Genomic DNA, 26,865 nt, shown 5'->3' with positions numbered 1-26,865 from the left:
TTCTGAAAGGAGTAGATGTCATATTTTAGGGTATGGAATCGTTTGTGCCCCTTTGCAGCTTCTACACAAAAGGGGCCAGCCTGATACAAAACAATGAAAGGACACGAATCTGACATCAGAAATGGCAGTATCCATATATTGGAAGTGGGGGGAGGCATTTCAACTTCCCAGAGTACCCTGAGACCCTGGCAGAGACCACCCTAGAGCAAAGGAAATTGAAAGGAAACAACTGGATGGAAAGACAGCAAGAAGTTTGATGCTGTCATTTCTGGAATGAGCCAAGAGAAAGGATTTTTAGCACCCTATATGTGTGAATTGGTTTACCAATGGCAGGAGGTATGTGTGGGTTTCTGAATTAACCACTGTTAATGAGCTATTTTTCACTGTTTGTACTTGTTTCCCTCTAATCCCACTTTCTACAACTGCATCTCTGATAAAAGGGGGGAAATGGGGGGGATCTGTGTATAGCTATGAACTCAGGATAACACTTCATGTGATTGATAAAGTGGACTGTAGTCTAGGAAAGATCGCACTGTAATAAAATTTGTTATGCTTTAAGATGCCACAGAACTCTTTTGTTGCTCTTGCTACAATCCACCAGGAAAACTTTGCAGCAAAAAGGATGGACGGTTAATAGAAAAATCTAGCAGGCATGTTAGATTTGCAAAAAACGACAACAACAACCCAACAATAAATAGAAAACAGCAGCAAAAGGATATTGCAAAGAAGAATGAGCCACAGAGAGAGCCGTTCCATGCTTAGTGCTAAAGAACAAAATATTTTTTTAAAAAAAATTCTAAAGTGAGATTTCTCTCTAGGAAACAACCCTATTCCCAGAGGTTTGAGCAACAGAGATGGAGTTCCTTGGTGTCAGGGAACTGCCATCAGAGCATCAGGTGGTGGAGGGACTCAGGCAGGATGAAAGAGACTCAACTGCTGAAGCAGGGACCAGCAGGGGGAGGAGTGGGTCTCTGAGGGAATGCGAGCAGGAGGGAGGGCTCAGGGAGGCTTCCAGCGAGAACAGTGGGGAGGTATCGGAGTCTCCCATAGGGAGACCCATACCTCGCAGGAAACTGTCACGCCGTGAGTCCAGGAGACGCGTTTCCGTTAAGGAACTTCTTTGTTGGAAACGCTTCCGCAGACAGCCACTGTCGGACTCTACTAGTGACTAGAGCAGACATGTCTGAGGAGCTCCGTCACACACGGAGGTTTGTGGGGGCGCACAAACTCTGAGGGAGCACGTTTTCACGCACAAGCAGCTAATCAAACCCTCACACTTGGGAATTAATAATAAAAAAGGTGAGTCAGTAATAAACTAAATTACAGGGAGCCTATCAGGAATTTCAGCATCTGAGAGCCAAAATTTTGCTGGGGGTTTTCTAAGCAAAGATAATGAGTTGTATAATTTATGCTGCCTAAAACATTTGCTAGATGTAACATGAAAGCGCAATATTTATTTGAGATGCATTAGGGAGTATAAAACGGGAGACAGGATATTTTCCCCAACACTCCTGCGTTCTTCTTTTCTTCTTCTCCTTCTATTAATAATTTTCTTGCAATTCTGAAAACACAGATGGGAGACACATGGCGAGTATTTACCACAAAGAATGAAAATCCATTCAATATTGAGCTCACAAGTTTAAAAATGGATTTGCCAGAGAAATTACTTAAATTTACAAGACACAAATTACTAACAAAATATATATCGATCTCAGCACTGAAAAAAATATTTCACAAATTTGCAGATGTACTCATTGCATTATTTCATTGCTTAAAAATCCCTAAGTGGAAGAGGACAGTATTTCCCTTTTTGTCTTCTATAAACTTATGGTGACCTTTCGATTCAAAGGGTTATGCAAGTTCCCCCATTCCCTGTGATGATGCACAACGTATATACAGAGAGAGAGAGAGAGAGAGAGAGAGAGAGAGAGAGAGAGAGAGAGAGAGATACAGATATATAATTTTTTTGCAAAGCCATGTTAGAGAAGCAATTTAATCACCTCATTCGGGATGTATTAGAAGGGGGCTCTAAGTATCTTGACACTGCAGTGCTTAACGTAACTGTATTAAAGGACATTAAAAATGCAAGGAGAGATAATTAAGCAAAATAAATTAAATGCGCTTCCTGAAATATTCTGCAAGACAAACACTTTTTTGCTGCTTAAATGTTTTCCAGCAGATGTTCGCCTCTTCGCTTGCTTATCCTTCAGTGAAATTCAGAAGGCAAAATGTTGAGCAGCCCAAGCGCACTAGAGCTGGGTCTTAACATCCCTCCATAAATGTTACTGCAGCAAAAAAAATCCCAAGAGCAAGGAGACAAATTCTTCCAGCGTGGGTGGTGGGGTGGGAGTGGGACTGGGGTGCAGAGGCTTCATCCCCCTCCTTCTGCTTTATTGCTGCAGAGAGAATGTTTTCCAGAGTGCTCAGTTTTCTTGAGCCTCCATCCTGCTTGCATAGCAGGAAATCAACACAACGGGGCAGGGGTGTATAAACGAGCCCTGAGCCCAAAATCCATTTGTGTGCCACCACCGTGCTCTTATCAAAGCAGGGAACTGTAGCATCACCACCAAAACAGCTCTTGCACAAGCAGACCCATTAACAAAAAAACAAAAAACCCTCCAAGGTCACCAGGTGATTCTCTGCCTTTATCACAATTTCAGCTACAAGAAGCCCATAGACTGGAATGGTTGGGGGCCAGTTGAATCAAGCACTCCCCAGGACACACCAGACAGGAACACCCTGAATACAAGATCCTTAAAACAGGAACCCCTATGGTTTGTAGAAAACTGGATTCTACCAAGAGGCAAGCATGGACATAGCCAAAGGGGGGCAGAGGGGCACCGGGGCAGCTGTCCCCCCTAAATCAATACAAATCAATACAAAGCTGAGGTTCTGCTCCCCCCAAAAAAGCCTGTTTCCCCCCCCCCACAAAAATCCTGGCTACGCCCATGGCACTCCATGCCCTTAAGAGCCACATTCCTAACACCCATCACAATCAAAGTGACTGGTGAAAACTACCTGGTTACATCATTATGTAGGACTCCAGATCTCATTGGAGAAAGATGCTAACTCAGATGCCCAAGGTCTCCAGCAACTGATGGCATCTGTGTCTGGCTTCCACCCACCCCCTCAGGAGCTGACTCCTAGCAAAGACCTGCTTTCAGTCAGGGAGAATCACTCACTCCTGATGTCAACCTCAGACGTATGTCAGCTTCATCCTCAACCCACGGCAACTGGTGGGCAGATGAGGTCAAGTTGCTACAGGGGAGCTCAGCTAAGTGAAGAAGAAAACTTTCTGGAAGGAAACAGGACAGGCAGAGAGAGAAAATGGGTGAGAGGGAGAAAACATTTACAAGGATGGGAGGGGGGAGAAGACGGCACTTTCTAGTTTTCATTTTCAAGACAAACAGGAACACTTGTACGGTTTGGCAAAGAAGGGATCAGCCAAGGTTTATTAGTAGTAGTACTATTAGGAATAAAAGAAACTCGCAAAAACAACAACCTGGACCATTCGTTGGAAATAGCTGTGTTTCTAGTCAACAGTGGTGGCACTGGAACTGGCCAATACGTACTGGCAGGCATTCCACAGATCATCATCGACTACAACAACACCACATTTAATAAGCCCCTACAATTTTCTAAGTGCTATACAGAGAACAAGACCATTCTTGCCAATCAAATAGACAAAGGGGGGGGGGAGGAATGAGGAGGGAAGAGAAAAGAGACTCAGTGGAATTGCCTGCCAGAAGACGCCGTGGTGGTTGCTAACTTGGATGGGGATTCAACCGATTCATGGAGGAGGACAAAGCAAAGAGTTCTGTGGGAACATCCAGAGAAGCAGCATGGCGCTGGCACCAGTTCTTAGAGGAGATGAACAATGGGCCAGGATGCTGCCTTCATGCCTGGCTCATGAGCATCTGGGGGAACCTGGCCAGATGTTGAACTTTAGACCAATTCAGCAAGGCAGTTAAGAATGTGAGAGCATAAGAACAACCCTTTACTGCCTCTGACAGTGGTGGCAGAGCATTGCCACTGTGGCTGGCAGCTGTTGATAGCCCTGCCCCTCCACGAATTGGTCCCATCGTCTTCCAAAGCCATCTAAGTTGGTGGCTTACGCGGTCCTTATGTAGGTGTCTGTGACAATAATGCCTCTTTGGAACTCAACAGCTGTCGCTTCCTCCACCAATAGCAAAACCAGCCCTACGCAAAACGCCAAAAGCTCCAAAAGTTGAGATTAGAAAGTCACCGGAAGGTTTCCTTAAGAAAGCTGGAAGGCAGCAACCACAGTGGGTAATTCATGCAATTTATTTCATCTCATCTCTCTTAATCATGTAAAAAGCAAACAGGGGGAAGAAGAAGGAAAAAAACCTTCTCCAATCGAAGTTTGCACCCAGCGCAGCGTGGAAACTAATTGAGTGTAAAAAGGGTGGGGGTGGGGGAAGGCAAAAAAAGAAGTTGCTTTGCATCTTTCTCCCGGTTAAAGCCCATGTCGAGGCTGGTTCTGCCTGCCTCTCGGCTTTTCCCTCTGTGGCTTTTGTTATAACTCAGCCCATTCACAATATGTTTCAAGAGGAATTAGTTGAAAAGAGACAGACAAAGAAATAGACTCTTTACTTCTTTGCGGATTTATTGCCATCTCCGACCCTTCTGGGGCTGCTTAAAACCATCAAGCAATTCCATCTGGTATTGAAAGTATTTTCATTTTCTAAACAAACACAGAGCAGTCCCTCAAAGGCAATCCCTGCTCTGCAATAGAAATAAAATGGCCCATCTAGTTCAACATTTCTCTCCGCCACCACCGCCACCATCCCCGCCACTGTCGCCGGGCAGATCCTCTGGGAACCCGAGAAGAGAAGCACAAAGAAGAAGTGTCCTCTCCCTGCTGCTTGCGCCCAGCAGAGGTAGACTGCGCCTGAACCTGGAAGCTCCATTTACTGGCTCAAAGGGCTCCTTAAACCATCAGCTCCCAGGAATTTGTCTCCGTAAACGCTATTATGAGTTCCGAGAAAAGGAAGTGAAGTGGTTTAAAACAGTTTGGGTGTTATGTATTTGGCAAAGCTCAAAGACATTCTCCCTCAAGCACTTAGAGCATCAACCTGCCACAAGAGAAAAAGTGTTTGCTTTTAATTTATGTTTCCGTGTATGAATACATTAGGATCCCCAATACAGAAAAGGGGATTATTGATATGCACGTCCCCTTCTGAAGAGATCCTCGGGAGGCCCATTTGAGAATTAATAATAATCCATATTCCCCCTTCAGAAACTGTAAAAGGAGCTCTCCGATTTCCCTGGTGTGCCCTTTGATGCGTGAATCGTTAAGGAGCCGGTAATGACCGTAAGTTCAGTATATCACACGCCGTGGCAAATATTTTCTGAAATAAATCCCAAATAATCAATTTGTGAAGAGTCAACATTTTTTAAACACTCCTTGTAATAAACCCCTGCCTCTCACATCCATCACCACCGAGGGTGCAGGATTTATGGCCACGCAGATTACAGAAAACAGACCGAGGCTTTTCTCCTACTGTCATGTAAATGCTTAAAACAGGAAAGACTAATATATGTGTCCTAAGGGGCAGGCGCTCTCTCCTTAATAAATGCACTGGCAAGCAAGGGGCTTCTATCTTTCTCTCTCCCCTCTCAACTCCAATCCTGGGAATTTTAAATCCCATCTTCACTTCAGAGGGCCCCTACAGGAGAGGGAAGAAAATCTGGGGGCAGGGAGATGGCAGGGCCTCCCCATTAGCTGTTCGAAAATATGTACGGCATTTTGCTCTTCCTCTCCCGGAAAGCTTTCTATTTTAGCTGGTCTGGTCTCTACAAAGGCTCTTAGTTTCAAATAGCTTGCTTTTCTCCTTCTCCCTCTCAATCCTCTTTCCTTTTGTGCCATGTCTGCAGGTCAGTGGGCAGGGAATGTCTTGCCACCAGCACCTGACTTCCAGCCACTCCAGGAGCCTTTTAGGGCTGAAGAGTGGGAGGAAATGGCTTAAGTAAAAAATAATAATAATAACATTTCCCACCATTTCACCTCCCCTCAACTTCTCTCAAAAGCTGCTGACCAAAAACTTTGTCACTGTCACTGGTGCTTTAGCAATGTCCAGATTAGACTACTGTAGAGCACTTTCCATGTAGGCCTGCCCTTGAAGGCTGTTTGTAAAATTCAAGTTATTCAAATTACTGTTGCTCATCTTTTGACTTGGACAAGCCAGTACCTGTGCAAGATGTCTCTTCTACTGTGTTGCTTATTACTATGTTTGCAAACCTAATTTGAGGTGCAATTTTTAAATGTGTAATCTACTTTAAGAGCCACTCCCTTTTCGAGATCTCCAGGGAAAGGTCACAAAATCTACTAGGCAGGGCCTTCTTAGTCATTGCCCCAACATGTGGGGTGCTTTCCACTCTTAGGTGTACCTGAATCCTCCTCACTGGATGCTTTCAGAGGCAGGTAAAATCCCTCCTGCTCCACCTCTTCTTTGAGATCATACCAATGATAAACCACATCTAAGTTGCTTATTTCTACTGTTACTGGTTTCACCTGTCATCTTATGAGTCTTTATACTGTAAACTGCTTCATGCCTCTATTTTGAAAAGCAGTGTATTAAGAGCACAATGTAAATAATAATAATAATAATAATATTTTTTTATTTATACCCCGCCCTCCCCAGCCAAGGCCGGGCTCAGAGCGGCTTACAAGCAATAATAAAAACAAGATGAATGATTACAACTTAAAAACAAAAATAAAATACAACATTAAAATAATGGAACATTAAAATATTAAAATGTAGCCTCATTGCAGGAGAAGGAAAAGAAAAAAGAAAATGGGGGGGGGGAATCAAATTGGCTCCAAGCCAAAGGCCAGGCGGAACAACTCTGTCTTACAGGCCCTGCGGAAAGAAATCAGATCCTGCAGGGCCCTGGTCTCATGAGACAGAGCGTTCCACCAAGTTGGGGCCAGTGCTGAAAAGGCCCTGGCTCTGGTTGAAGCCAATCTAACTTCCTTAGGGCCTGGTACCACTAGGGTGTTGTTATTTATGGACCTTGAGGCTCTCCGTGGGGCATACCAGACGAGGCGGTCCCGTAGGTACGAGGGTCCTAGGCCGTGAAGGGCTTTAAAGGTCAAAAGCAGCACCTTAAATCTGACCCTGTACTCCACCGGGAGCCAGTGCAGCTTGTAAAGCACTGGATGAATATGCTCCCATGGCAGAGACCCCGTGAGGAGCCTCGCTGCAGCATTCTGTACCCACTGGAGTTTCTGGGACAGCTTCAAGGGCAGCCCCGCATAGAGCGAATTACAGTAGTCAAGCCTGGAGATGACTGTTGCATGGATCACTGTGGCCAGGTCGGGGCGGGAAAGGTAAGGGACCAACTGCTTGATGCGGCAAAATGAAATTACAGCACAATCCTGGGCTAGCCTGAAGCTCCACTGAGTTCAGCAGGACTTACTCCTGGGTAAATGGGCAGGATTCCACTTTTTGGCTGCATTTGGCGAAAGTTTTTGAATTTCACTGAAATCTGCATCAGGCCAAAGGAACATTCAGAGCATAGGGTAATAACACCACCTAGCATTTAGAGAGCACTTTAAGAGTTTTGCATGCATTAACTTAGGAATCCTTACAAATAACCCTTTAAGGCAGGCCAACACTATTATCCTCACATTTTGCGTAACTTGTCAGTGTGTGTGTGATGGGGAGAGAGGGGTCTTTTTTCATGGTCTGAGACTCTGAAAACATTGGGTGGAACTCAACAATTTTTTTCTCAAAGTAGACCCTCTGCGATTAACTTAGCTAGGCCTGTTAGTTTCAACAGGTCTACTCTAAGTAAAACTTAGTTGAATACCACCCACATACTTCACAAGAAACTAGGATGCCCAATTTCAACAGTCATGGCACAACTCTCCGCACAAGTTCAGGCACAGGTTCTAGCGCATTGTCGCTACCACAAAGGTACGTTGGTTGTCATGTCTCTCAATCCCTCAGCTTCCTATGACAGCACCTTCAGAGTTGAGGGATCTCTCCAGATGAGGGTGAGCACTGACCCCAAACCAATATGAGACCTTGCACTTGAAGCATCTTGAAGAGTCCTCTGGCAACTGGAGTCAGGTGAGCTGCCATGTCCACACCTAGATGACTCCCTGCAGCTCTTAGAGGGGTCAGCGGGAGGCCACAACACCTTTGAGGTCAAGGCTAGCCTCTTTGCTTTAGTGCCTGAGTGTCTGCAGGAGGACAACACCTCTTTCCTCTGGGACCTGTCCTTGGTCCTGAAAGGGATGTCCCACCACTACCTGCACAAGGCAGTATCCTGCAGTGTCCCATGGATTATAGCCTACCTAGGAGTGGATGACAGCAATCTATATTCTGCCATGAAGGGGTGGCTAACTCCTAGTCCACAGGCATGATGTGCCCCTCCCCAAAAAATAAAACACAGAGCAGTTTTTTCCATCGCCCCCCCAATGCTTTTGTTGGTGGTAATAGAAAGGGGGTGTGGCGATAGCCAGAGAAGTTTGGCACCCTTAAAGGTAAAGGGACCCCTGACCATTAGGTCCAGTCACGGACGTCTCTGGGGTTGCGGAACTCATCTCGCTTTATTGGCCGAGGGAGCCGGCGTACAGCTTCCGGGTCATGTGGCCAGCATGACTAAGCTGCTTTTGGCAAACCAGAGCAGCTCACGGAAATGCCATTTACCTTCCTACCAGAGCGGTACCTATTTATCTACTTGCACTTTGATGTGCTTTCGAACTGCTAGGTTGACAGGAGCTGGGACTGAGCAACGGGAGCTCACCCTGTCGCGGGGATTCGAACCACCAACCTTCTGATCAGCAAGCCCTAGGCTCTGTGGTTTAACCCACAGCGCCACCTGTATCCTGCTTGGCGCCCTTATAGGGATGCAAATCACCTCCTTCCCATCATTAGATTGATAACTCGATTAGCAGGGATCCTTATGAACTAAGAATGGGGAAGAATGGGGAGGTGGCACACATGGCCCCCAGAGGGATTGTAGCCCCCTGGTCAAAAACGTTCAGTTACCACAGCCATAATGCCTGCATCCTGGGGGGGGGGGCAGGAGGTGGTCTTGGAATGAGACCAAGCTGTTCTGTTAACACAAAATCTTTTGGGTGTTGAGCCAAGCACCATCCTTTGCAAAGGACAGCTCAGTGTGGCTGCATCAAAGCAGCCACCCGGCCTCCTCCTCTAAGTGGCCCTCATTCTATTTTGCTGAAATGCATTAAGCAGCCGGTCTGAACAACATGAACCTAATTAGTTTGCAAACTACACAGCTCACCTCCGATGGAGAGAAAGACCCATGTTAAATTAAAGCAGATCAGAGCATCCTAGGAATAGTTTTGCAAGATTAGCTCTGGTCTCACAAGTTGCTTCGTCCTCCGGTAATAACCCGGGAGTGCGTTTTGCCGACAGCTGCAAGGAACTGAGTAATGCCAGCATATATTCCTGCAATTTTGGATCCAGCTGGGGATCCTTTACATCCAGAACGCCAGAAAAACCCCACTGGTCACTTGCAAACTGGGGGTGGCTTTGGAAAATAAAATAAAAAGGCAGCGTGCTCTCAGGCAGGGCTTCCTTTGCTCCCAAGCTGTGTTGGTAATAATAATACCCTATTATCACCAAGGTTATCCTGGCAATGCAACATCCAGCCTGCATGTAATAGTTAGACTGAAACACTACAAAAGCCTTTTGTGGGCTGGTTTCCTCCCTCCCCCCACCCACTTTTTGACAGAAATGTTCTAGCGCTTACCAAGCAATAAGAAAACTTATTTTCTTTTTTTTCCATCCATCCATACAGGGAGATCTGTATTGTAACAATAATAATGAAAGGCTTGCATGCAAAATTGACACCGTGCGGCCACTTCCCCCCCACCTCAGTGATTTTTTTTGTTTTAATGAAGTTCAAAACAGGTATGGCGCAGCTATAAAGAAAGAATGTATTGAACGTGCCACAAAATACTGACTCCAAAGCTCGTTTAAAGAAACATGGGTTCCCAGCTGCATGGGTGCCCTGAAGGCAAGCATAAGAAATTGGCAAACTGTCCCACTTGAGGTATGAACCCACCCCCACCCCCCCGAGAATTTTCTGTTTAGACACTGGCAGAATCCATCAACATTTCTCGTATATTTTGCCTGCCCTTCATCAATCAACGTTCCCAGGACAGGTCACAACACACACCCAGCAATTCAATTCAACAACCACAAAAGCAATTACTACCTGAAAGTTCCTGGTCTGGCCTCTTTGGAGGAGATCAGATTCTAGTTCCAGATTCCAAAGAAATGCAAGAAGAGCTCTGCAGCTGCTAAGGCCAAAAGGATCATTTTTGTCCCATATATTTCTTCGCATGGCAATCGGCCTGATGCTTCCAGCAGGGGCGAAACTAGGCTTTATTTCACCTGGGTCAAAGATGCAGTTTGGCACACACACCTTGCACGGATTTGCGTACACACAGAGAGACAGACACACACAGGCCAGGAGTCTCAATGGCACCCCTCTGGAGGTTTCACCCGGGTTAAGAAACCCGGCTACCCCACCCCTCGCAGCTGCTGCACTGCCTCCAGGAAGCTCACCAGCAGCAGCAATTTGATGTCCACAGAACTGCTTACTTTGTGGTACACTGCCTCTAAGCAAGGAGGTTACACATTGCCATGATGTTGTGTTCCTCCACCACCATCTAGGCTTTATCCTTAGCAAAACCTCCTTCCCCGTCCCAGAATAGCTTCCCGACTCACAATCCCCAGCTAGTGCTGTGCTAAACCTGCCCTCCGGTTTCCCAAAACCATTCTTTCTCTGCAGAATTGGCACCTGCTTCTCCAACTTTTGCCTGCCAGCAAAAGGAAAGCAGAGAGGGGTCCAGCCTAGCCTCCCGTGGAAGCGAATTGCATAATTTGGGAGCTACCACCAAGAAGGCCCACTCTCAGGCGGCGGGACTGAGAGAAAGCCTGCCACAAAGATCTCAGAAGCCCAGGCAGGCTCATATAGCGAGGCAGGGTCCTTCAGAAAGCCTGGCCCCAACATTTATCCAAATTAAATGACAAAACCCATCTTATTGCTTTATTTCTTTAGTCGTTTTCTACATTAAAAGCATCTCTTACCGAGCATTAACATTTAAAAAACAACAACCCACTGCTCAATGCTTTTATTCTTTCCCCCACCCCAAACAAGAAGGGGGAGGTCCATTCTGCATTCAAAACACATCATTCCTGGATATTTATAGAACTTTATGCACAAAGAATAAGGCAGACCCATTAACTAAACCACCCAGCTGTAAATTCAGCGCCGTGTCAGCCCAGAAAGACGACGGTGTGACTTCCAACATTCAGCTTTACCTCTATTTATTAGCTGAATTTTTTAATTATGGCAAATTGATTATGAACACACCACCAGGGATTCTAACTAATTAGAAGTTCAAGGAGGACGATGATTTGGGGGAATCTTCGGCAGCTTCTGCCAAGAGATATAAATACAACAGGGCCAAGTGAATCCTCATGGCTGGGGCTGCCGCCTAAAATCTTTTCTCCTCTTTTTTTCTTTTTTTTTTTTTTTTTGCTTTAAAAGACTGCAGGCCATGTAAGCTAGGAAAGCAACAGGGAGCCAGGGAATGAACAGGAACTCTTCCCCAGGAATCTCCCATTCTCCTGGGCCACAGCAACACACACTCACTGAGCAACATCAAAACTCAGGGCTTGAGCATCTACTCTGAATGGAGGAGGTCCCAGATTCCAGCATCTCCAAGGTAAGGACTGGGAAGACTCCTGGTCTGAAACCTCAGAGAGCTGCTGCCAGCCAGTGTAGACAACACTAAGCTACATGGACCAGCAGCCAGGGCTCTGTATAAGGCATCTTCCAATGCCTTAAGGGAAGGGGTAGAATGCTTACTTTGCAGGAAGAAGGCATCTCCAAGGAGGGATGGGACAGACCCTGCAGAACCAGAGCCAATCAGTGTAGAGAAAGGATACAGTCTGGAAGATACCTATGGGGCCCTTCCAAGCCTATGGTACAGTTTATGTGGGCTAGAAGCTATAACAGGAAAGAAGTCAAACAAGTAATAATAATAATAATAATAATAATAATAATAATAATAATAATAATAATTTATTATTTTTACCCCACCCATCTGGCTGGGCTTCCCCAGCCACTCTGGGTGGCTTCCAACCAAATATTAAAATACAGTAATACATCAAACATTAAAAGCTTCCCTAAACAGGGCTGCCTTCAGATGTCTTCTAAATGTCAGGTAGATGTTGTTCTCTTTGACATCTGGAGGGAGGGCGTTCCACAGGGCGGGTGCCACTACCAAGAAGGCCCTCTGCCTGGTTCCCTGTAACTTGGCTTCTCGCAGTGAGGGAACCGCCAGAACACTGTACCTCAGTGTCCGGGCTGAATGATGGGGTAATAGTCTTCACTGCTCAGCTAAGTACCTGGCACTTGCATACCCAAGGAGGTTGCTCTGTTGCCATGGAGACAAATGGGGGGGGGCTTTTCCCACCTCACCTGGGAATAAGCCAAGGTAGGCTGTGTGTGTGTGTGTGTGTGTGTGAGAGAGAGAGAGAGAGAGAGAGAGTATGGCTGGTGCTGAAAGCTGGGGAGCCACAAAGGCTTGTCTTGCTCCAAGCTGGAACCAAAACTGTGACTTGAGGCTTCGCTGGAAACCAAATGGGGGGGGGGAGCCATGCTGTGAGCCCCTCCACCCTATGCTCAGCTTGTACGTATGTGCAAATAAAACCATATGTCCTAAAGACACCACAGTCTCCATTGACCTTCCTTCCAAGGAAACCGAACCCTGGACAAGTACAGGCGCCCATGGAGCCTCTCACTGCTCATTGATTGGGGTGTGTGCAACCATTTGTTCCTTGTGGTAGAGAGCATGCTTTGCAACCCCAGGAGACCCCGGGTTCAATGCTTGGCAGCCTCAGAAAGGCTGGGAATCCTCTGGAAACCCTGGAGAGGGCTTGCCAGTGTTAGATGGATCAATGGTCTGACTTGAAGAAGCCTCATCAAACTTCCACTAGAGTGCCCACTTCACATTTTGGGGATTTTTGCTCTGGCCGTCTCTCCCGCCTCCATCAGCAAATCAAAACCTTTAAAGCAATCGGTGCAGTTTGGTCCTTTCTATTCACGAGCGACTCCACCTCCCAACACACTGCTGACAACCCCACAGTTAGAGCATTTCTTCACCAACGCAGAGATGTGGTTGTCAAAAGATTGATCCCGCTCCTTCTCATGTATCACTTGAGCATAACCTGCATTTCGTTCATTCGTAAAGCTTATGAATCACCTTTCTGTAATAATAATAAAAATAAAACCACCCGAGGCAATGTAAAACAACAGCAATCGCGCGTCATGTTCACAAACCCAACCATGCACACAAATGGTTGTTGTTCATCATGGCACAATTAATTATTTTAATTGCACATCGTGTTCCCCCATTCAAAGCAGCGCCGGTCTCAATCATCGCAACAGATCACATGCACAACTGGCTTGCATAGCTCCCCCACCCCCTGCAAATCTGGCGTTAGTATTTGTGAACCTGCTGTCTTCTTGGAGCATTTATCCCACAGTATGAAATTCTTTGGGGACCTGCAACAAAGTGTTGCAGTGTCTGCTTCGTCCTGATTCTCTAACAAAGGGTGGTTTTGTTCAGGGACATCCTCCTCCATTCCATGGGTTTTCTGTTTTCTTTTCCCACTGACACTTAACATTCCGTGGCTACTGAGCATGCTCAGTCCTCACTGTAATGCTTTTTCTTGAGGGGACACACCTTAGATCTTTTTAGAAAAGAGGATACGTTGTACTTCTGAGAGCTTTGGGGTCCCCTCGGATCAGCTGACACCTCTCCCATGTTCCTCATTGGCCTCCCTTCAGCACTGTGTTTTTTATGAGCCTTCTGTCAACCCCAATAAAGAGTTCCTCCTCTAGCAGCAAATCAGAGCTGGAGTTGTTTGTCAGAGCCATTATTTCTCGCCCTCTTAATACCTAATGTGGCAAGTGCCCTGCTGCAGATGGGAGCCCCTTTCCTCTGCTAGTCCTCCCTGTAAAAGTCCACATAAAGACCATCTCATTCAATTACAGTGAGAATGAAACCGTAAAAGGCGTAATGTCACTGCTGGGACAGCGTAAATGTGGGGAGGAGGGCAAGTTGCTAAGCAATTGAAGGCGTTGTTTCATTCAGGGTGTTTTTACCTTCAGGTAACCTATTCCACATCAAGGAAGCTGGACCTCTGATGAAGATCTAACAGCACATGCAGAGTGAGGACAGTCTTCTTGGTCTCTTTGCTGCCACCGCTGCCCCAAGTGCCCCAGGGAAAACTACTAAGGCAGGGCTCTCCTCTCCTTGCTTCTTGCTTTGCCTAAATCCAGAGCTTTCCATTGGTCTCCCTTGAATTCCTCTTGGTTAGTCCCAACCCACTTACCAGTCAGTCCAAGGTTATTCTGGATTTTATTCATTCTGCCTCCTAAAGAATCAGCCTCTCTCTCACACACACTCACTCACTCACTTCCTGGTTATCCAGAAATCTGACAATGCCTCCTTCCACCCCTTCAAAGATGTCAACTGATGCCCGTGCTTAAAAAACCCCAACAACAATCCCAGCTCACCATTAAATCTGGTTATATGTCAAACACTTAGACCAACCTTCTCCCTTCCAGATGTTGTTGGGACGCCAGCTTCCAGCATCCCTAGCCAGCAATCCTGACAAGTGGTCAGGGATGACCTGGAGGGCACCAGCTTGGGAAAGGTTGGACTAAATGCAAAAACACTCTCCTCTGGTCTCACCAGTTCATGTCCGTCCCTCTTTGACTGAGAGCTTGACTGAGAGCAGAAGGAGCTGGCGGTCGAATCCGTCGCCAGTCTGCTCCTGTTGAATCGACAAGTAAACTTGATGTGGAAGGAACCGCAGCAATGCAAAATCCATCTTTGCCTGATTTTTAATCTAATCCCTCAGAGTGTTTTCAGCTCCTTCGGGTTTGTACAATTCAATAAGCATACCTCCGCTCCTTCATCTCAGACGTTTCAAGAGAGCTCTAATGGCAACCCAAAGTCTGAGCAAATTCCACCTGACAAACACCGCTGACACACAAGGATGTGCCTCACTTTCCGAGTGATGCTAGGCTAACAGATATCCCACATGCAAATACTCCTCCCTGGGGGGGGGGGTCATGTCTTTTCCGAATGGCAAAGGAGCACTGAACAGCCTGGTTCCCCTGGCTTGGTGGCCTAGATGTGATTGCTCAGAGGAGATGGGGGACTGAGAACCTGTGTGAGTGGCAGAGGGCCTGATTACCCTGAGAGTCTAGATCAGGGTTTCTCAAACTTGGGTCTCCAGCTGTTTTTGGACTACAACTACAACCATCCCTAGTTAGCAGGACCAGTGGTCAGGAATGATGGGAACTATAATCCCCAAACAGCCGAAGACCCAAGTTTGGGAAACCCACCCAAAATGCCTCCTAAAAAACATTTAGCAAAAGACATCATCAGGGTCAGTATTTCTGTGCTCCCTGCATGGGGTGGCCAGTGACTTGGAGGGTTGTCATTTTGTGTATTTTTGCAATGTTAATATGGTTTAATTTATTTATACCTTTGTACCCCACTTCAGGATGCTACATAAAAACACCTGAACAAATGAATAAGAATACCCAGAGAGATGAGGTCACAATAGTCCATCTGAACCAGTGTTTCCCAACCTTTTGTCTCCAGCTGTTTTCAGACTACAATTCCCATCATCCTTGACCACTGGTCTTGCTAGCTAAGGACCATGGGAGTTGTGGTCCGAAAACAGCTGGAGAACCAAGGCTGGAAAACACTGATCTGGGACCAATATTCTGTACTGATAGTGGCCAACCAGATGCTCCTATGGGACGCCCACAAGCAGAACTTGAATGCAATAGCGCTCTCCCCAGTTGCGATCCCCAGCAATAGGCATTCAGAAACATACTGCCTGCTACAGGTCGAATACAGCCATTGTATCTCATCCCTCCCTTAAGAACATAAGGAAAACCTGTTGGATCAGGCCAATGGCCCATCTGGTCCAATGTCCTATTTTGACAGTGGCCAACCAGATGCCCAGATGCGAAGCAGGTCCTGACCACGACTGCAGTCTTGGTAGCTTTGATCCCCAGAAACTGGCATTCAGAGACACACTGCCTTCTACAGTGGAGGTAGAAGACAGCCTTATCCCCTCCATTAAGATCCTGCTGGATGAGGCCAATGACTCATTTAGTCCAGCATCTTGTTCTCACCAGATGCCAGTAGGAAACCGGCACCTGAGCACAAGAACTCCCCCCCCCCCGCTTCCTACAAATGGTATTCGGAAGCATGACTGCAATTTGTCTAAGGTAAAGGTAAAGGGATCCCTGACCATTAGGTCCAGTCATGGCCGACTCTGGGGTTGCAGCGCTCATCTCGCTTTGTTGGCCGAGGGAGCCAGCATACAGCTTCCGGGTCATGTGGCCAGCATGACTAAGCCGCTTCTAGTGAACCAGAGCAGCGCACGGTAATACCGTTTACCTTCCCACCGGAGAGGTACCTATTTATCTGCTTGCACTTGACGTGCTTTCGAACTGCTAGGTTGGCAGGAGCAGGGACCGAGCAGTGGGAGCTCACCCCGTCACGGGAATTCGAACCGCCGACCTTCTGATCGGCAAGTCCTAGGCCACAGCGCCACCCACAGCACACCCACATCCCTGTTGCAATTTGTCTAAACCCCTCTAAAAACCATCCAAGTCAGTAGCCAGCAATACAGATTGCCACAGTGAATTTTGTAACTCAGATATGCATTGTGCGAAGAAGGCACTTGTTTTTCTTTCTGCACATTACCAGGGAAACAGGTTGGCAGAAGCCATGCACCCCACTGCAGTGGGGGCTGAGACCCTGGAGGAAGCACTGGATTGGACCATGCACGTATGCACTAATGATAAGTGGCCGTGAGCCAGGGTAGTATCACGTACCACACAACCACCCCCAATTTCCCAGGACATCCTGGAATTACAGAAGCTGCAACGAAAGCTGCACACCCCAGTTTTAATCAGTTGAATGCTGGAGGGTATAATATCAGTCTGCCCCAGCACACAAAAAAATGTCAAGTAAGAAGTCCTTCTCCCACAAGATGAAGCAGCAATGGAAACCGTAGCAAACAGGGAAATGGCTGGTGGGCTACTGGTATGTCATGAAAGCAGACAGCTACAGCTCTGGCCTCAAGTGGGCTCCCCGCTTCTCCGCTCGGGCATTGCATTTGCCTGGTTGACACAGCCATCGCTTCGTTGCCCTGTGTCAGGGGGAACCGGCAAGTGACACGCAGCTTTCAATATTCATGAGCAGCCTGATCAATGCCCAGCGTCTGGGAGCTGGGAGTCTGTGGCAACAAGGAGTCTCAGGATAATCTGCATCTTAATGGGCACCAGAACGAAGTGAATTGCAAGAGAAGGGTGCCCGGCAAGAGTTTTCCATTGATTTGTGACTGCACTGCCTTGTCATTAGGCAGAAAGACGCAGAGAGCACAGTCCTTCGTGCTTCTGCTGCTGAGAAAACCCACCCAATCGCTACCCAAATGCCACTTTTGTCAAAGATGCAGAAATGGCCAGGCAGCCCGAAAAGGACTTTAGACTTCTTCGGGCCAAGATCCACAGCGGAGCAACATGCAAATAAGGCCACGGGGTGGGGTGCCAATGGAAATGCTTCCCCGTATGCCCCACAAACCACGGCAGTGCCCAATCTGACTTGTGCCATGGAAAGGGGCTACCCTCTTGCCGAATTAGATTCAGTTCTGTCATGAATCGCGTCACCAGCGGGGGTGGGGGATGAGTTAGAATTTAAGATGGTCTGATGGTGACACACACAGTGTTTCCACGGATCCCTCCAGGGGCAGTTTAATTATTAAGTATTGAGTGGGAAAAGCACATCTCTAATGGCTAATGGTCATTACAGCTCCTTAGCATTCTAGAAAGCAATATCAATGCGGATGAGAGGTACCACCAGGCATCATATCCCTTTAAAATCCTGACATGTATTAGGCACATGTTTTATTTTATATTTATATCCTTTAAAAAAGAAGAAGAAGAAGAAGTCAAAACTAGCTCAACGTAGCAGAAGCTCAAACTTTAAAATACAAGGAGAATCAATCACAACCACGACATGCAGTCCCTTGTGAAGCAACTGAATAATAAAATACAGCAACGCATAAACTTCTGTTATATTGATGGGACTTTGTACACTCTCTTTTACATCTGAACAAATCTGTTTTGTTTTTTAAAGCTGTCGCTCTTCCCTGGCTCCAGAAGCCATTTCTTCTCAAGCACTTATTTTGGAAACCGAGAGCAGGACGAATTGAAATTCGCTTGCATGCACAACTCTGGTATCACCAGTAACTCACTTGTGAAACTTTTTCGCCATTGATGTAATTCACAATTGCAATGATGATGATAATGAAGAAGAAGAAGAAATGAACTCAATCACAATAAGGGTTTTGGTTTTTTTTAACCTGTTAAGCAATAAACAGCTTTCAAAAGCTTCCATAAAAAACTGTCATCAGGGAGACAAGAATTCCCCAAAGCATCACTCATCTTTCAAGACGCAAGGATAACACGCACACTCCCCTTACCAGAGTAAGAGAACTCAAAAAGCTCAGCAAGAGAAAAGCACAGAATCAAGTCCCTTCCAAACTGTCACAACTCCATCCAACTCCAACCAGTTAAGATTCCTATGTGCGGCTTCCATTGGCCCCATAACCAAGTCGCAAGGACTCTCCAGAGCAGTGTTCGAAACTCAGATATGAAAGCTAGGAGCTAAATGGCACCTTAAGCCTAGGTTAAGGGCACAACAAAGGACGTCTAGGCCCACTTTATAACAAGAATACAAAGCTGAAAATGAACTGTAACCAAAATATTATGTTCATTTTTCATATGGTCTAGTCCTTCCCCTGCCAACCCCCCCCCCCAATATTCTTAAGAGAGTCTCTTCCCCAATCTTCAGAGAGTAGCTGGAGGTGGGGAGGCAGGAAAAGGTCCTCCTTTCCTTCCACTTTGCAGTTTTAATCTGAAATCTTAGGCACAGTATCGCTCCCAGAGCTCAGAAACTGCTCACGCTAATGAAATTCCCTGTCGCAAAATGTGCCTAGAACAATGGGAGTTTCGAACACTGCTCCGGAGTGCTGGGTTTAGCCCTACACCAACAGAAACAACCTCTTGCTCGCAAAACAAACCCTAACAGCAATAGGAGACTCTCCTACAATAACAGGGATTACGGTCACACATGAAGGTAGCCTTTCGCAAGTGGAGCAGAGCATTTTAAAATACATATAAATGGACACAACATTTTTTTTAAAAAAAACAGCAACATCCTACTTGGTCAGCCGATGCAACCAGACATGGCAGCCCCCGCAATGAAGCCCCCCTCGCCTTGTGCACCTACCTCCACCCCCTGAACCTTCAGCTTCATATGATCTTCTCGGGTGGTCTTCCCGTCTTTCCGCTTCTTCCAGCAATATCCATCTTTCCTGTATTTCACCTTCTTCCTGTTGTATAGGATCATAGAGCCATTCTGAGGCCTGGAAAACAAAAGGAGGGTGGCTCATCAGAGAGGCCAAGCAAATCTGCGTTCACACCCAACACCTGGGATGCTGCTGCCTCAAAGCTGTGAGTGAGTCCCATACACACACATGCACAGAGAGAGGGAGGTTCAGCCGTCAATTACCAGGGGTAGAGAACTCACTCCTATAAGGTGACCAATGGCAGTTACTGTAGAAAGGAAATATTCTCCGTGTGGCAGAAAATTATCACCTACCTAGTATTCCTCCTCCCTGCGCCTCTCCCAAACCCCAGCTGGAAAATTCTCCCTAAAGAATGAAACCTGTCAATCAAAGTTCTTGCAGTGCAACAGCTAAGAATGAGAGTTCAGAGGAGGCAGCGCACTAATCCAGCATAGCATTGTGACAGAGAGCATGAGCTATGAGCTGGATGCCCTCGGTTCAAATCTCAGGACAGCCATGGAGATGCTCAGTGGCCTTTGTCAAAGTCCTCCTCCGCCCCCAATACACACACAATCTACAAATATGAGGACAGGCTGACTTGCCTGGATTGCCCAGACAATGTACGCAAAGGGCTTTAAACCAAAGTGCCACACTTGGGTTTTTTTTACAGGTATCTGGGAGAACTTGCTGGAGGGATCCTAAAAGCCCAGGAAGCCAACACAGCAAAAGCTCCTTCCAAGGGTAGACTGAAGCTGTGAAGAAGAACTCCTTCTCCCCTCCCCATAACCAGGAAGGAGCTGCAGAAGGTGTGGGAATTCTGGATTGCAGTGGGGTGGGGAGATCATATTTTGGAGGTGCTCCCTGCAGCTATCAATGAAGCAGCACCAGCACTTAGCAATGTTCCCAGCTTGTCTCAATAACAATTTGGGCTGCCTGAGCATCCCGCCAAACTTCTTGAAATATTCCAGGGATTGCTTGCTTGGCTTTGAGTATCTGAAAGGGCTCAAAAGGCCCCAGTTGGTTTTGCGCATCCCATTCCTCCCCAACCAACCAACCTTCCCACTCACATTGAAAATCATAATTAGGAACATCATTTTCAACCCGTTCATCCACAGGGGCACCTGCCTACCCACCTGCAAGCACTTCCTGCTGGTGGTGGTTACCTCCCCCTTGATTGATTGATTGATTGATTGATTGGTGACTGATTGCTGTCAAGGAAGGCAGGCACTGGCAGAGGAGAAGGCATGGAAGAATCTGCCCATTCCAGTTTTTCCCTCCACTTCTAATTTTTCTAGTCAGTTCATCCCAGTTTATTAAAAACAGTCCTCACAAAAACTTGTCAGCATTTTGAAGTGCATTTCCCAAGTATCCATATTTTTTGCATGCAATTTCCCCTCCTATATTTTTGGATGTTATTTTCACTAATTGCATGCATTTCCATGTACACGTTTCTTGGCTGGAGCTGGCCACCACAAAATGTGGAAGAATGAACAAACTTCAAAGTGCAGCTGCTGTTCCCCCCCTCTTCTGCATATGTTTTTGGGAAGTGCGAATTAGGCAGGTTTGCATTAAATTAAGGAGATTTACAAGAAGTTGTGGGCCAAACCAAATTTGTCTCCCATCCCTACGGAAGAGAGAGAGAGAACAGTAAAAAAAATCTCACAGCCTGCAAAGAGCATTTCCAGTGATGTCTCAACGGGGTCTGCGGCCCATTTGAAAAGGGACACACATTTATGAGTGGGGGAGTTTTGATCCGGAGCCTGACTGTTAGATCTGAGCAAAACCTCTCTCCCTAACACGCCAAGTTAAAGCAGACACACAACTTTATTTACATTCAAAAATGTGACCGGTCTATTAACCAGTGGTCTTAGAAGGAACTGTGAAAAATGTTCCTGCCTCATTCTGTGTGATGTGTCCAAAGACTCTTCAGCTTGTCTAGAGTCTTGTGGTGGGGTCGGGGGGGGGGTAGGGAGGAAGCAGCAGAAAAAGGGGGTGTTGAAATGATTATGTTTATGGTCCCCACAATATCTCATACTTTTCAAAAGAGTCTCTCTCTCTCTCTCTCTCTCTCTCTCTCTCTCTCTCTCTCTCTCTCTCTCTTAACCCATCGTTCATGATTTAAGTAAAAAGGAAGTTTGGAATAAAGAAGTCAGATTAAAACAACAACAACCCAGCATTGATTTTCCCCAGAACAGAACCCCCCCAACACAGGTCGGTGTTAGACCTGGCTTTTGCTCTGTCTTCATCAGCTCCAGGGAAGCTCCCAGATCTCTTTCAGAAATGTCCTTCTTGGCATAGCTACAGGGGATGGTGCAGCCATTTGTCCAATAAACATCTGTCGCCGTCCATTCAGCCCATGTTTATATATCCACCCCCCAATCGCTTTACCATATGGCAAATTGATATAATAGAAATACCACTCTTGCGCAAGCCATCCTTCCCTCCCCCCCCCAAAGAAAACAGCCCTCAGTAAACCCAGAATTCACAAAGAAGAGACTGTGCATCATTTTCAGACAGCAGCCATGGAGATGGCTGCAAAAATTTATAGAAGTACATTAGTCACAGTAATTTGGCTTTGGAACACCAAGAACAGAAAGAAATACAACAACATTAGCAGCAGTTGCCGCCATAAACAACTTCTGGGGAAAAACCTGGAGTTGGCGGCATTTGAGCACGTAAATCTCTTGAAGTTGTGGAAGTGAAACAAAATCTACGCAAGGAACTGAGGGCGGAAGGAAGTCACTCTCTCCTTGCTCTGCACACCCCAAAACACATATATTAACCAGAGTGTAAAAGACCCCCAAACTTTCTTTGTGCTCAGGATCAGGCAGCCGTTTTCAGGGAGCCAAAAGTAGCAAGGTAAGTACTTTGAGGGATGCCTGAAGGAGCACCTACCAGCTTCGGGTTTGAGATCTGTCGAGAGGGGTGGGGACTGCTTGTGGCTCCATCCATGGGGTATGGCTACTAGAGATGATGGAGGAGGCTCTGCTCTCCACAGTAAAAGGAGGTGATGCTTCAGAAAAGCAGTTGGTGGAAGGGAGAGCACTCTTGTGCTCAGATCCTGCTTGTGGGATTGCCCTTGAGGCACCTGGTCAGCCATTTTGAGAACGCAGTGTTGGACTAGATGGGCCACTGGTCTGATCTAGCTGCAGGGCTCCTTAGATATTCTTCTCCATTTGTTTAGGGGTTTAGCATCTCAAAGTAGTGTTCAAAGGTATAAATAAACCCAGCAGTCTCTTCCCATGTTCTTATGACACCATCGTCCCATGAGATGTGGGTGGGTCTTGTCAGACATCACACCCAGCCTACACAACGCCCTTCCCCAAGAGGTCTAGAAGTTTACCAATCTGCATCGTCCTATACCATCTGCCCCAGACCTTGCGGTCAGTGGGGAGGGGGGCTGTTCATACTGGCCCTTCAGAGGGCTTGGCCCAACATCTGATGCCATGTGAGGTGGGGCTCCTCTGCCTCCCAATGTCTTTCCCCTGGAAGTCCAAATAGTGCAAAACAAAGTGACTGCTGTCTAAATAAAATGATTGCTGTATTGCTGCCTATCACAGGCACACATGCACTCTCTCAGTTTTGGTCAAACAAGTCCTCCAAACCCACTTGGTATGAGTGCCCAACTATCTCCCTACTGAGGAATGAGGTCTTCTCCTGTTACCCCTCCTGCAAGAGAAGAAGAAGAGTTTGGATTTGATATCCCGCTTTATCACTACCCGAAGGAGTCTCAAAGCAGCTAACAATCTCCTTTCCCTTCCTCGCCCACAACAAACACTCTGTGAGGTGAGTGGGGCTGAGAGACTTCAGAGAAGTGTGACTAGCCCAAGGCCACCCAGCAGCTGCATGTGGAGGAGCAGGGAAGTGAACCCGGTTCACCAGATAACGAGTCTACCTCTTAACCACTACACCACACTGGCTCTCCCAAGAGCTTTGTGTGTCTGGTCCCTGCTGCCTTGCTGATGATTGCTCAAGATTTTTATTTATTTTTTACAACGGGACATTTGTGAAACTTTTGTTGTTTTCTCTACTTTTTTTTTAATGGTCTTCCAGATTTTAATTTTCAGAGGTCTGAGTTATGACCCTGACTTCAAAGCTGGCACCCGCAAAGCAAGGGCTGGGAACACTGTTTCACCTTGGATCAGTAAGTGTGCCAGTCTCTTCTCTGACCTTCACCTCCTAACACATATCTTAATGTTGTGCCAGTCAAAAGGCGCTTTCAGCATCATCAGCCTCGAGCTACTCATTGCTGAGATCAAGGGGCCCTCAGAACCTCCAGGAAAAGCTGACCATCTCAGGTCCCCTTGAGTCAGTGTAGGGATGGAAGAATCTATCCATTTCAGCTTCTCTCAGTTTCACATTTTCCTAGTCTTCAGTTCTCCACATTTCCATGTAGTCATCGTGGAAATTCGGCAGCATTTTAGTGTGAATTCCTCCTAATTCTGTACACAATTTTGTCTAATATACACAATTTTGGAACGGCAATTATTTTTTCCAAACTGGAAAGTGATTTTGCATGATGTTTTCACTAACCGGTGCATTTCTGCACTCACTTTATTCCGATATATGCAATTTTTTGCAAACAAGACTTGGCTGGAGAAAAACTGCACTGCAAAATTCAGAGAAGCACAAAATGTGAAGGATGATTTATGTTTCTATTTGCATACTGTTTGGGAAAGTACACAATAGGTAGGTTTGCCTTTAAATGTGAACTGAATTGAATTTCTTCACTATCCCTACATCCCTCTGATGCTTCAAGGTGCTGCCCCACCGAGAAAAATGGTGGGGGGTGACGAGAGCCACCTAAAAGCAGCCCAGCTGTGCTGCCCCGCAGCTGGCAATGTGGCCAGGGCCTCCTTCGCCTCCCACTAAGACATAAGCTTAAGGACCTCACAGGCAGTTCCCAATCTTTCCTCTCCTTAAGTAATTACACAGGTGTGGCAGCCCAAGTCTCGCTGTGAAGGCAGCAGGCGGGAAAGGGAGGCTGATCGCTTTACTCCCCCCACTGAGATCAAAATTGAGATTACGAGAAAGAGAGAGAGAGAGCGCGCTCCATGTTTTCCCCAAGGCACCATGCCACACAACAGGGAGCTGGGAAGGGGACCAATCCATAATCCATTTCCCTCTCGGTGAAAGTTGTCCTCCCTTTGTCCTAACACTGGAACTCCTGAGCATCCAATGAAGCTGAATGCTGGAAGGTTCAGGACAGATAAAGAAAGTCCTCCTTCATGCAGCAAGTAGTTAAACTAGCAAATGCCTCTGAATGTCAATTGCTGGGAATCGCAAGTGGTGCTTGTGCTCAGGTCCTGCTTCCAGGCTTCCCTTGGGGGCATCTGGTTGGCCACTGCGAAAACATGACGTTGGACTAGATGGGCCTGATCCAGGAGGTTCTTCTTATCTTCTTAACAAGAGATGCATAGTGAGCACGCAGGACATAGCAGCTGAACACCCCCGGGCATATGAGTGGGACACACCCCTGGCACACCTGTTCTGCTGTGAAGATGCACCAGCAGAACGGCTTAAATGTGGCAGAGTTGTGGGTGGGGTGGAGTGGGATGATCTGTATCCTTCATTCCTCCAGACCAGCAGTGCTTGACCTGTTGCATGAAATCCCCATTGCAAAGGTCAACGGAAAAAGGGAGGCGAAATACACACATGCATCGGTGACCACCTTGCCTACGTCCCTACATCAGATATGGTGGGCTTGGGGCTACAACTCCTGCCAGCCCTGGCCAGCATTACCAGTGGTCAGAGGTGATAGGAACCTATATTCCAAACATCGGGAGCCCACCAGGACAGAGAAATATGGACCAGACAATGCTGGGCTTGAGGGACCAATGGCTTGATGTGGACCACCCTTCACAGAGGGATGATCCTTCACGAACCTGACTAGTCTGTACACCCTTTTCAGAGCTGCATGCCCTCGTGAGCAACCTTCTGGTGTCAGTGGTAGGCGAGGCCAGAGGCAAATGTGGGTGGAGCAACAGGTGTGACAGATCCTCCATGTGGTCTTATTTTCCTGGGACAGGCCCAGATTTACAGAAGCCACTCCAGGTTCTAATTTGATCCCAGAATGTCCTGCTTTTGACATCCCTATTTTCATCCGAGAAATGTTGAATGGTACAGTATGGTGCTTAGCTTTGTGCAACAGGTGCAAATCCAGCTACTCCAAAGCCAGAGGTTTCCAAACACACACCTCCACCCAGCGAAGCAAGAAGCATTTATCACAGTTCTGGGCCAAATCGCTTGCAGGAGGTACACTGAGTTGGGCACACCAACTCTCTCAGAGATGTGGGTTCAGGCCCCTTTCCTTCAGCAAGTCTCACTCCCTTTATCTTTTGCCAGCAGATTCCCTTCCCTTCTTAGATGACCTTCAGCTGTTCAGCAAAGAGCTTGAGCTGCCTGCGGCTGCTTAATAAGTATTTTTACATATTCCTGGGTCTCCTACTCAAGGCTTCCTGCAGGTGCTGTTCCCTGGCAATCAATGATGAACAAACTTTGACCGAAGGGTATTGAAGGCAACCAATTCCAGATATCAGCCCCATGGCCTATTTCAACAACAGCCCTCCAAGTCAGTCTGTTCCTCGCAGAAGCCAACTAGTTTTTGGCGTCATAACAAACAAGGGTCAAATTCAACCTGCTGCAGAATTATTCCTACAGATTTTCTCTGTGCTTCGAAGAAGGGGAGGCCGGGACAGGGGGAGAAAAGGGAGGCTGAGAAAATATGTCTCCCACGCTTATCTCTCTCAAACACAAACATGGCCAGGAGTAATAAATTGATGGCGGAGGCAAGGCGAGATCAAGATCAGATACAAATCCTGCAAACAAATGGCTCCGTTGCTACATTACATTACCAAAAAGTAAAATAAAACACACGCACGCACAAACCCTGCAAACTAATCACACAGAAAGGTTCGGCCTGTAAACTTCCCTTTGGGGATTTCTCTCATCAAATTTATACCATGCACAGTCGAGATTGGGGGTGGGGTGGGGGAGCGCTGAGGTTCTCCTGCCTTTCCAATCTGTGCTTTCCTCTAGTATTTCTCTGCATATGCAATGGCCACTTCTGCTCGCTCAAAAAAAGGTCCCGGGTTTGCTAGCCCAGTGTTCTGTCACCAACAGCGGCCAGCCAGCTGCCTCTGTAACTAAAGGTACATTACCTCTGAACTTGGAAGGTTCCACTGTGAATCAACTATTTTGAGTAGACCTCTCCCATTTCATAAATTTGTCCAAACCACTTAAGCCAGTGAACATCACTACAATTTGTGCCAGAAATTCCACATTGGGAGAGCAGAAAACTTTTTTATTGCCTGTCTACTGACATTCAGCTTCGTTGAACAACCTTTGCCCATCTGCCAGAGGAGGTAGAAAATCTTTCTTGTCCAGCTTCTCATTAAATGTT

At 46.8% G+C, this 26,865-nt stretch overlaps 1 protein-coding gene across 3 annotated transcripts in view; it reads right to left on the bottom strand.

Annotated features, from left to right (window-relative positions):
* CAMTA1 (calmodulin binding transcription activator 1) overlaps positions 1 to 26,865 on the bottom strand; it is a 724,786-nt gene that overhangs the window by 402,133 nt on the left and 295,788 nt on the right. For all 3 annotated transcript variants that reach the window (XM_081201361.1, XM_081201360.1, XM_081201362.1), the window contains exon 4: positions 19,406 to 19,541. In XM_081201361.1, the coding sequence (XP_081057487.1) occupies positions 19,406 to 19,541 (136 nt within the window). The remainder of the gene's footprint in view (positions 1 to 19,405; positions 19,542 to 26,865) is intronic.

The sequence above is a fragment of the Podarcis bocagei genome, assembly GCF_964188305.1.
Source record: "Podarcis bocagei genome assembly, chromosome: 7".
Lineage (NCBI taxonomy): Eukaryota > Metazoa > Chordata > Lepidosauria > Squamata > Lacertidae > Podarcis > Podarcis bocagei.
The sequence above is the reverse complement of the archived record's forward strand: the minus strand, read 5'-3'. Positions and strand labels throughout refer to the sequence as shown.